At 43.2% G+C, this 12010-nt stretch overlaps 1 protein-coding gene across 2 annotated transcripts in view; it reads right to left on the bottom strand.

Annotated features, from left to right (window-relative positions):
• Positions 1–12010, bottom strand: part of LOC110510203 (A disintegrin and metalloproteinase with thrombospondin motifs 2) — an 89948-nt gene that overhangs the window by 41045 nt on the left and 36893 nt on the right. For both annotated transcript variants that reach the window (XM_036967492.2, XM_090226503.1), the window contains exon 4: positions 5755–5975. In XM_036967492.2, coding sequence (XP_036823387.2) covers positions 5755–5975 — 221 coding nt within the window. The remainder of the gene's footprint in view (positions 1–5754; positions 5976–12010) is intronic.

Raw genomic sequence — 12010 nt, 5'->3', positions numbered from 1 at the left:
TATGTAGTGTAGGTTAGTGTTATGTTATGTAGTGTATTAATGTAGTGTAGTGTAGTTTGGTGTTATGTAGTGTAGTTTAGTGTTATGGAGTGTAGTTTTTTATTTATTTTACCTTTATTTAACCAGGTAGGCAAGTTGAGAACAAGTTCTCATTTACAATTGCGACCTGGCCAAGATAAAGCAAAGCAGTTCGACAGATACAACGACACAGAGTTACACATGGAGTAAAACAAACATACAGTCAATAATACAGTATAAACAAGTCTATATACAATGTGAGCAAATGAGGTGAGAAGGGAGGTAAAGGCAAAAAAGGCCATGGTGGCAAGGTAAATACAATATAGCAAGTAAAACACTGGAATGGTAGTTTTGCAATGGAAGAATGTGCAAAGTAGAAATAAAAATAATGGGGTGCAAAGGAGCAAAATAAATAAATAAATAAATAAAATACAGTTGGGAAAGAGGTAGTTGTTTGGGCTAAATTATAGGTGGGCTATGTACAGGTGCAGTAATCTGTGAGCTGCTCTGACAGTTGGTGCTTAAAGCTAGTGAGGGAGATAAGTGTTTCCAGTTTCAGAGATTTTTGTAGTTCGTTCCAGTCATTGGCAGCAGAGAACTGGAAAGAGAGGCGGCCAAAGAAAGAATTGGTTTTGGGGGTGACTAGAGAGATATACCTGCTGGAGCGTGTGCTACAGGTGGGAGATGCTATGGTGACCAGCGAGCTGAGATAAGGGGGGACTTTACCTAGCAGGGTCTTGTAGATGACATGGAGCCAGTGGGTTTGGCGACGAGTATGAAGCGAGGGCCAGCCAACGAGAGCGTACAGTTCGCAATGGTGGGTAGTATATGGGGCTTTGGTGACAAAACGGATTGCACTGTGATAGACTGCATCCAATTTGTTGAGTAGGGTATTGGAGGCTATTTTGTAAATGACATCGACAAAGTCGAGGATTGGTAGGATGGTCAGTTTTACAAGGGTATGTTTGGCAGCATGAGTGAAGGATGCTTTGTTGCGAAATAGGAAGCCAATTCTAGATTTAACTTTGGATTGGAGATGTTTGATATGGGTCTGGAAGGAGAGTTTACAGTCTAACCAGACACCTAAGTATTTGTAGTTGTCCACGTATTCTAAGTCAGAGCCGTCCAGAGTAGTGATGTTGGACAGGCGGGTAGGTGCAGGTAGCGATCGGTTGAAGAGCATGCATTTAGTTTTACTTGTATTTAAGAGCAATTGGAGGCCACGGAAGGAGAGTTGTATGGCATTGAAGCTTGCCTGGAGGGTTGTTAACACAGTGTCCAAAGAAGGGCCGGAAGTATACAGAATGGTGTCGTCTGCGTAGAGGTGGATCAGAGACTCACCAGCAGCAAGAGCGACCTCATTGATGTATACAGAGAAGAGAGTCAGTCCAAGAATTGAACCCTGTGGCACCCCCATAGAGACTGCCAGAGGTCCGGACAACAGACCCTCCGATTTGACACACTGAACTCTATCAGAGAAGTAGTTGGTGAACCAGGCGAGGCAATCATTTGAGAAACCAAGGCTGTTGAGTCTGCCGATGAGGATGTGGTGATTGACAGAGTCGAAAGCCTTGGCCAGATCAATGAATACGGCTGCACAGTAATGTTTCTTATCGATGGCGGTTAAGATATCGTTTAGGACCTTGAGCGTGGCTGAGGTGCACCCATGACCAGCTCTGAAACCAGATTGCATAGCAGAGAAGGTATGGTGAGATTCGAAATGGTCGGTAATCTGTTTGTTGACTTGGCTTTCGAAGACCTTAGAAAGAAATGGTAGGATAGATATAGGTCTGTAGCAGTTGGGGTCAAGAGTGTCCCCCCCTTTGAAGAGGGGGATGACCGCAGCTGCTTTCCAATCTTTGGGAATCTCAGACGACACGAAAGAGAGGTTGAACAGGCTAGTAATAGGGGTGGCAACAATTTCGGCAGATGATTTTAGAAAGAAAGGGTCCAGATTGTCTAGCCCGGCTGATTTGTAGGGGTCCAGATTTTGCAGCTCTTTCAGAACATCAGCTGAATGGATTTGGGAGAAGGAGAAATGGGGAAGGCTTGGGCGAGTTGCTGTTGGGGGTGCAGTGCTGTTGACAGGGGTAGGAGTAGCCAGGTGGAAAGCATGGCCAGCCGTAGAAAAATGCTTATTGAAATTTTCAATTATGGTGGATTTATCAGTGGTGACAGTGTTTCCTATCTTCAGTGCAGTGGGCAGCTGGGAGGAGGTGTTCTTATTCTCCATGGACTGTACAGTGTCCCAGAACTTTTTTGAGTTAGTGTTGCAAGAAGCAAATTTCTGCTTGATAAAGCTAGCCTTGGCTTTTCTAACTGCCTGTGTATAATGGTTTCTAGCCTCCCTGAACAGCTGCATATCACGGGGGCTGTTCGATGCTAATGCAGAACGCCATAGGATGTTTTTTGTGTTGGTTAAGGGCAGTCAGGTCTGGGGGCTATATCTGTTCCTGGTTCTAAATTTCTTGAATGGGGCATGTTTATTTAAGATGGTTAGGAAGGCATTTAAAAAAAATATCCAGGCATCCTCTACTGACGGGATGAGGTCAATATCCTTCCAGGATACCCCAGCCAGGTCGATTAGAAAGGCCTGCTCGCTGAAGTGTTTCAGGGAGCGTTTTACAGTGATGAGAGGAGGTCGTTTGACCGCTGACCCATTACGGATGCAGGCAATGAGGCAGTGATCGCTGAGATCTTGGTTGAAGACAGCAGAGGTGTATTTAGAGGGGAAGTTGGTTAGGATGATATCTATGAGGGTGCCCGTGTTTAAGGCTTTGGGGAGGTACCTGGTAGGTTCATTGATAATTTGTGTGAGATTGAGGGCATCAAGTTTAGATTGTAGGATGGCTGGGGTGTTAAGCATGTTCCAGTTTAGGTCGCCTAGCAGCACGAGCTCTGAAGATAGATGGGGGGCAATCAGTTCACATATGGTGTCCAGAGCACAGTTGGGGGCAGAGGGTGGTCTATAGCAGGCGGCAACGGTGAGAGACTTGTTTTTAGAGAGGTGGATTTTTAAAAGTAGAAGTTCAAATTGTTTGGGTACAGACCTGGATAGTAGGACAGAACTCTGCAGGCTATCTTTGCAGTAGATTGCAACACCGCCCCCTTTGGCAGTTCTATCTTGTCTGAAAATGTTGTAGTTTGGAATTAAAATGTCTGAATTTTTGGTGGTCTTCCTAAGCCAGGATTCAGACACAGCTAGAACATCCGGGTTGGCAGAGTGTGCTAAAGCAGTGAATAGAACAAACTTAGGGAGGAGGCTTCTAATGTTAACATGCATGAAACCAAGGCTATTACGGTTACAGAAGTCGTCAAAAGAGAGCGCCTGGGGAATAGGAGTGGAGCTAGGTACTGCAGGGCCTGGATTCACCTCTACATTGCCAGAGGAACATAGGAGGAGTAGAATAAGGGTGCGGCTAAAAGCAATAAGAATTGGTCGTCTAGAACGTCTGGAACAGAGAGTAAAAGGAGGTTTCTGGGGGCGATAAAATAGCATCAAGGTATAATGTACAGACAAAGGTAAGGTAGGATGTGAATACAGTGGAGGTAAACCTAGGTATTGAGTGATGAAGAGAGAGATATTGTCTCTAGAAACATCATTGAAACCAGGAGATGTCATTGCATGTGTGGGTGGTGGAACTAATAGGTTGGATAAGGTATAGTGAGCATGACTAGAGGCTCTACAGTGAAATAAGCCAATAAACACTAACCAGAACAGCAATGGACAAGACATATTGACATTAAGGAGAGGCATGCTTAGTCGAGTGATCAAAAGGGTCCAGTGAGTGGAGAGGTTGGTTGAGGGTCACGGCGATTTAGACAGCTAGCCAGGCCATCGGTAGCAAGCTAGCATAGGATGGAGGTCTGTTGTTAGCCACCTCTTGCGTTCGGTCAGTAGATTAGTGGGGTTCCGTGTGGTAGAGGGGATTAATCCAAATCACACAACAACAACAAAAATAAGAACAATAGATATAGTTATAGAGGCCCGAGAAGAAAACATAATAATAATAAAAATAAATAAATTGTCAGATTGTCTATTCAGATAGCAGCCGGTAAGACAGCTAACGGTTAGCGGGCCGCAGATGGGCGTTCAGGTAACGTCGCGACGGAGGAGCCAGCCGGATCTCCTTCAGGTAGATAACGTCGGCAGTCCAGTTGTGAAGGCCCGGTGGGGCTCCGCGTAGGCAGTAAAACGGGTCCGGATAGGTGACTGCAGCCCAGAAGTGAATGATGGAACTCAGGAGTGATTGACGGAGCTGGCTAGCACCGGAACAATCGATGTTTGCTCCGGAATCGACGAAAAGCCGACTGTCACACGGATAGCAGCTAGCTAGCTGTGAGATCCGGGTATGAATGTCCAGAGAGCAGTTGAAATCCAGGGACATGGAGAGAAAAATTGGTCCGGTATGTTCCGTTCCGAGCCGCGCTGCGCCGTACAAAAATGGCGATAGATTTTCGATAGATTCGAGCTAAAGGATAGCTGATGACCACAAACCGTGGTTAGCTGAATACTAACGATTTGCCAGTAAAGAAGCTAACTAGCTTCTGATTAGCTTCTGGATTAGCTTCTGGGCTAGCTCCTGGCTAGCTTCTGGCTAGTTTCTGGCTAGCTTCTTGGAGTTTCTGGCTAGCTTCTTGGAGGATTACAGATCTGAGGTAAATAATACTTTTTTATAAATATAAATTGGTGAGGCTGGTTGCAGGAGAGTGTTTAGAAGATGAGTTGATGGAAAATAAAAATAAAATGTATGTGAAAAAAGTTGTAAATATATATATATATACAGGACAAGACAAGACGAGGACAAAAGACGTCTGAACTGCTATGCGATGTAGTATGTAGTATGTAGTGTAGTTTTGTGGTATGTAGTGTAGTTTAGTGTTATGTAATGTAGTGTAGTTTAGTGGTATGTAGTGTAGATTTGTGTCATGTAGTGTTATGTAGTGTCGTGTTGTATAGTACAGAGTTATGTAGTGTAGTGGTATGTAGTGTTCTGTAGTGTAGCATAGTGTTATTAAGTGTAGTGTAATGTTATGTAGTGTAATGTTATGAAGTTTAGTGGTATGTAATGTAGTTTAGTGTTATATAGTGTAGTGGTATGTAATGTACCATAGTATAGTGTAGTATACTGTTATGTAGTGTAGTATGTAGTATAGTGTCATGTTATGTAGTGTTGTGTAGCATAGTGTAGTATAGGGTTGTGTAGTGTACTGTTATGTAGTGTTGTGTAGCATAGTGTAGTATAGGGTTGTGTAGTGTACTGTTATGTAGTGTTCTGTAGTGTAGCATAGTGTTATTAAGTGTAGTGTAATGTTATGTAGTGTAATGTATTGTAGTTTAGTGTTATGTAGTTATGTAGTGTTGTGGTATATAATGTACTATAGGACAGTGTAGTATACTGTTATGTAGTGTAGTGTTATGGAGTGTAGTGTCATGCTATGTATTGTAGTGTAGTGTTATGTAGTGTAGTATCATGTTATGTAGTGTAGTATAGTATAGGTTAGGTGTAGTATAGGTTTGTGTAGTGTATTGTTATGTAGTGTAGTTTTATGTAGTGTAGTTTTATGTAGTGTAGTGTTATGTAGTGTAGTATCATGTTATGTAGTGTAGTATAGTATAGGTTAGGTGTAGTATAGGTTTGTGTAGTGTATTGTTATGTAGTGTAGTTTTATGTAGTGTAGTTTTATGTAGTGTAGTGTTATGTAGTGTATTGTTATGTAGTATATGTTACTTACTATGTTCATGAGGGTGAGCAGGTACTTCTGGATGTTCTCTCTGCCATGGAAGTGGACCACGGAGTAGTCCACCCCCAGTAGAACCTCCATGTTGAACAGCTCAGGTTCCTCGTGGGCCTGGCGTCGGGCCCGGGCCCTCCTGGTCTGGTTCAGTTTGTGATGCTGCTGCTGCACTCCTCTGGACAGTGCCTGCAGGTCCATCAGACCACCCAGAACTGACCCTGAACAACATAACATACAGACAGATATATGGGGAAGAAGGCCTTAGAGACGATTCACGGTATCTAATGGCACTGTACCAGAATTTAATTTAAACTGGATGATATTAGCCAATAAAAAAACAATTTAAACGAAGTACTGACTCAAATAGGATTATTTTCCAAAAATGGTTTGGTGCTGTATCCTTGTAAGTAATCCAGCATGTGAATGGTATAAAATCACTTTAGATTTGTATGTATAATTTGGAGTGCTAATTTTCTATATTAGTCAATAGCCATTCTGGGAACATACAGACAAATGAATGTGTCTAATTCACGGTGCATAACCTTTTCTATGCTGTTTGGAAGTCTTGTGGTAAAACAGGTTGATCTGACAGCTTGTTAAAAAGTATAATCCTCCCAACAGTTTTTTTTTTTTTTTACACACACACACACACACATATGAACCTTGGCTGAGCATAGCTCAGAGGCAGATTAGTTAAAGGCCCAATGCAGCAGTTTTTATCTCAATACCAAATAATTTCTGGGTAACAATTACGTACCTTACTAGCTAGGTTTACATCCAATTGGCGACAGATTTCCATGCAAATATTCTAAAATATGCATAAAGAAAATGTTTGTTTCCAGTAAACTGGCTTGTTGGGATAAAAATCAGTGCATGATGACCTTGTGAACATTTTCATGTACCGATTAAAAATCTAAGGTTCAATGTGTTTCCATCGCATTTTCAACTCTACCGAAAACTGTTGTGTTATAAAGCAAACGTGCCTACTCTGGTCCGGGCACTTGCGTTCTAGCCAACAGTTTGCAGATACAGTGCAGGTAGGTTGTGCAGGTAGGTTAGTCTACATGATGAGATTTGTATGGATAAGTCCAGCATTGATCATCATGTCACAAGAATAAGACCCTCGATATTAATTGGCAAGGCACATCAAGCTCATCACCGTGCACTTTCACCACTCTGTGAAGTTCATCATAACTTATTTTAATTGTAGCCTAATATATTGCATGGTTTTCATTGCATGGAAATTGCATGGTGTCTTAGTGGGAGGACCACACACCATATCATCACGTGACTCCATATTTAAAGTCGTTTCTTGCATAATTAAAGCTGCCATATGTAACTTTTTGGGTAACCGGACCAAAATCACATAGAAATGTGAGTTATAGATCTGTCACTGAAAGCAAGTCTAAAAAGCGGTAGATATGTTCTATGTCCATTATTTCTATGCTTCCTGTTCTTAAGTTTAGCTTTTGCGTGTTTTACTTTTGGTTGTGTACACCAGCTTCAAACACTATATTTTTGGATATGGAAAATATATTTTAAAATGGTTTAGATGGTACAATGATTCTCTCTACACACGATCCTTGATTGTTTTGTTATACTGAACTATTAGAATTTTTGCAACCAGGAAATAGCGGAGCGATTCCTGCATATTGCAGCTTTAATTTTACCGATGCAAAAAGATCCCATCAGGTCGAATGAACAAATGATCTGTAAGCATTTATAAACTTCCTGTTTCCATCATAGCTGTTGTGATATTCTTTCATACGGTATGACTTTACTCGCATAAAAAAATAGCTTCTTAGCAATTTCTCAAGCAAGAATTTTGCAAGGACTGTATGGGAGTGGTCTGAGCGGAAAACTGGCAGAGATGTCACCATGCAGGCCAAAACTTCATCCTACCAAAACAGGCTGAAATTTCAGGCAGTCTTTTTTTTTTTTCTTACACTAAACGGGCATTATCATAATTTTCACAATTTTACAGTACTATTCCAACCTCATAGCGTGTAAATATAAATATAACAACACAAGAAAATATATTTTTTGGAGGACTGCACTAGACCTTTAAGACAATAGCAAAATCTTGGGTTTGCTCCTAAGAATACACATTCCTTCATTGGTGAAGTGAAAATCATTCTGACATCCTCCCCTGCACATCTGTCTGTAACACAGCTCTCTTTGCCTCGGATGAATTCACACTCAGGTATGTAACCAAGGAGCCATGCCACTCAACCTCTCTCTACACATGCAATATCTCAATGTCTCAACGAGGGTGGGAGGATATGGGTAGAGAAACACACAGAGACTGAGAGACAGATTGATAGAGACGGTCCAACAACACAGTTCAGCCACAACTATTGGTATCTTTGATTGTGAACCAGACCAACAACAACACATTAATAATATTATGCAAACTCTTACTGTAGAGATTATTTGTAGCTGTGATAAATGACCTAAACTGCATAATGGGAATACTATGCCATACTTAGCATAAGGATCTAGCAGGGCATCTTTATAGTATGATTATTGTCTTTACAGTGGAGTACACAAATATTGACACCCTTGATAAAGATGAGCAACAATGACTGTATAAAATCAATAGATCAAATACTGAGGTATATTGTGTGCTCAAAAAAATTGGGACATTTTATACTAACACAAGAGAAAGTGATTTTGTTTAACAAGTAATAATTTTTTAATCAAAAAGGAAGGGGTCAAAGTGTCACGCCCTGACCTGAGATATCTCTGTTTTCTTTATATTTTGGTTAGGTCAGGGTGTGACTAGGGTGGATACGCTAGTTTTTATATTGTCTAGGGGTTTGCATTGTCTAGGGATTTTGTAGGTCTAGGTATTTGTATGTTTATGGTGGCCTGATATTGTTCCCAATCAGAGGCAGCTGTTTATCGTTGTCTCTGACTGGGGATCATATTTAGGTAGCCATTTCCCTTTGGTGTTTGTGGGTTCTTGTCTATGTGTAGTTGCCTGTCAGCACTCATTTGTATAACTTCACGTGTCGTTTTGTTATTTTGGTTAGTTTGTTCAGTGTTCATTCTTATAATAATAAAGAATGTACGCATGCCACGCTGCGCCTTGGTCCGATTCATACGACGAATGTGACAGAAGAACCCACCACAAAAGGACCAAGCAGCGTGTTCAGGAGGAGCAGACATCATGGACATGGGACGAGATTTTGGACGGTAAAGGATCCTGGACGTGGGAGGAAATATTGGCAGGAAAGGATCGCCTGCCATGGAAGCAGGGGGAGATAGCGCAAGAAGAACGGTGACGATACGAGGGAACACGTTTAGCACGGAAGCACAAGAGGCAGCCCCAATAATGTTTTTTTGGGGGGGCACACAAGATTGGCTGAGTCAGGTTGGAGACCTGAGCCAACTCCTCGTGCTTACCGTGGGGAGCGTGTGACTGGTCAGACACAGTGTTATGCAGTGATGCGCTCCAGTTCGCATTCATAGCCCGGTGTGCTCTATTCCAGCTCCTCGCATTTGCCGGGTTAGAATGGGCATCCAGCCAGGACGGATGGTGCCGGCTCAGCGCTCCTGGTCTCCAGTACACCTCCTTGGACCAGGATATCCTGCGCCGGCTGTGCGTACTGTGTCTCCGGTGCATCTGCACAGCCCAGTGCGTCCTGTGCTAGCGCCCGCACTTGTCGGGCTCAAGTGAGCATCCAGCCAGGACGCATTGTGCCAGCTCTATGCTCCAGATCTCCAGTGCGCCTCCATAGTCCAGTACGTCCTGTGCCTGCTTCCCGCACTCGCCCTGAGGTGCGTGTCACCAGCCCGGTACCACCAGTGCCGGCACCACACACCAGATCTCCAGTGCGCCCCCACAGTCCAGTACATCCTGTGCCCGCTCCCCGCACTCACCCTGAGATGCGTGTCTTCAGCCCGGTACCACCAGTGCCGGCACCATGCATCAGGTATCCATTGCGCCTCCACAGTCCAGAGCTTCCAGCGACAGTTCCCAGTCCAGAGCTTCCGGCGACAGTTCCCAGTCCAGAGCTTCCAGCGACAGTTCCCAGTCCAGAGCTTCAGGCAACATTTCACGGTCCAGAACCTCCAACGACGGGCCATAGTCCGGAACCTCCAACGGCGGGCCACAGTCCGGAACCTTCAATGACGGGCCACAGTCCGGAACCTCCAACGACGGGCCACAGTCCGGAGCCTCCAGCGACGATCCTCAGTCTGGAGCCTCCAGCGACGGACCCCAGTCCGGGGTCTCCAGCGACGGTCCCCAGTCCGTAGCCTCCAGCGACGAACCTCAGTCTGGAGCCTCCAGCGACGGTCCCCAGTCCGGAACCTCCAACGACGGGCCACAGTCCGGAGCCTCCAGCGACGATCCTCAGTCTGGAGCCTCCAGCGACGGTCCCCAGTCCGGGGTCTCCAGCGACGGTCCCCAGTCCGTAGCCTCCAGCGACGATCCCCAGTCCGGATCCTCCAGCGACGATCACCAGTCCGGAGCCTCCAGCGACGATCACCAGTCCGGAGACTCCAGCGACGATCCCCAGTCCGGAGCCTCCAGCGACGATCCCCAGTCCGGAGCCTCCAGCGACGATCCCTAGTCCGGAGACTCCAGCGACGTCCAATGACTTCATCAAACTTATGACTCTACAAACTTGTTACTTCAGATGCATTTGCGGTTCGTTTTGGATCTGTTTCAGATTATATTGCACCCAATAGAAATGAATGGTAAATTGTGTATTTAGTCATTTTGGAGTCACTTTTACTGTAAATAAGAATATAATATATGTTTCTAAACACTTCTACATTAATGTGGATGCTACCATGATTACAGATAATCGTGAATAATGATGAGTGAGAAAGTTACATAGGATCAAAGATCATACCCCCAGATATGCTAACCTCTCACCATTACCAATAACAGGGGAGGTTAGCATGTCTTGGGGGTATGATTTTGATATTTTATTCATTAGAATCTTTAGAGGTGTTAACCCTTTAGAGAAAAAAAGGATTACTTGTTAAACAAAGTCTCTTTCTCTGAGCAACTTTATTAGTATAAAATAATATGTCCCTTTTTTTACACAATATAGCTCAGTATTTGAATTATTTATTTTATACAGTCATTATTGCTAATTTTTTATCAAGAGTGTCAACAATTTTGGACCCCAATGTACATTGCTAAGTCCAAAATGGGCTATACTGTATCGCAGAAAGGTGGAAAACTTCATACCATCCTGTACTGCAACTGCCAATCAGAGGATCATCAGAAAAGGAAGGGGAGGGCTATCCTCTGTGAATTTTTTTACATTTATTTTTAAATAGTGAAGCTTTAAAAAAGTTATCCTTTTTAGATAAAACTATACTAAATATATTCATGTCACCAAATAATTGAATAAAACACACTGTTTTGCAATTAAGGTCTACAGTAGCCTCAGCAGCACTCTGTAGCGTAGCACCATAGTGTAGCCGGAGGACAGCTAGCTTCTGTCCTCCTCTAGGTACATTGATATCAATAAGGAGAAGCAAGAGATAGAAAGAGAGACAGAGAGAAAGGGAAAGAGTAAAGATATTTGGTTGTACTTCTTTTTACTTTCACTTTCAGTTAGCTAGTGAATGCAGCTACTAGCCTACTCAAACGCTTTGCTCAAACAGAGAGGGTTGCTATGTTACCTAGCTGGCTATGGCTATCCAACACTGGAACTCTTTCAAGTCAAGATAAGCTTTTGATTTGATAAATGTATTGCCACGGGGGCCCACCGGTATAACTGCTAATCTGATTTCTGACTACACTGTACTGCATGATAGTAGCGATTTAACTAACACGTTAGTTCTAGTAGCTATGTTGGCTATGACATGATAACAATGGTAGGCTGTGTGTAGCGGTTAGCGCTCATGTTATGAAGGTTTAGCTAGGAAAGTTTTTTTTCGCCTGGTCACATACAGCTGATGTGTTGTGCACTGAAGTCCATAAGCGAAGGAAAAATGTGAGAGGATTAGAACACACATTTACAGTGCGATCGGGAAAGTATTCAGATCCCTTGACTTTTTCCAAATTTTGCTTGATTACAGCATTATTCTAAAATAGATTACAGTGTTCCCTCATCAATCTACACACAATACCCCATAATGACAAAGCAAAAACGTTTTTTTATAATTATCACATTTACATAAGGATTCAGACCCTTTACTCAGTACTTTCTTGAAGCACCTTTCACTGCGATTACAGCCTTGAGTATTTGTGGGTATGACGCTACAGGCTTGGCACACCTGTATT

The sequence above is a fragment of the Oncorhynchus mykiss genome, chromosome 29, assembly GCF_057628025.1.
Source record: "Oncorhynchus mykiss isolate SJ-2025 chromosome 29, ASM5762802v1, whole genome shotgun sequence".
In the NCBI taxonomy this organism is placed as follows: domain Eukaryota; kingdom Metazoa; phylum Chordata; class Actinopteri; order Salmoniformes; family Salmonidae; genus Oncorhynchus; species Oncorhynchus mykiss.
This window is presented reverse-complemented; position numbering and strand designations above follow the sequence as displayed.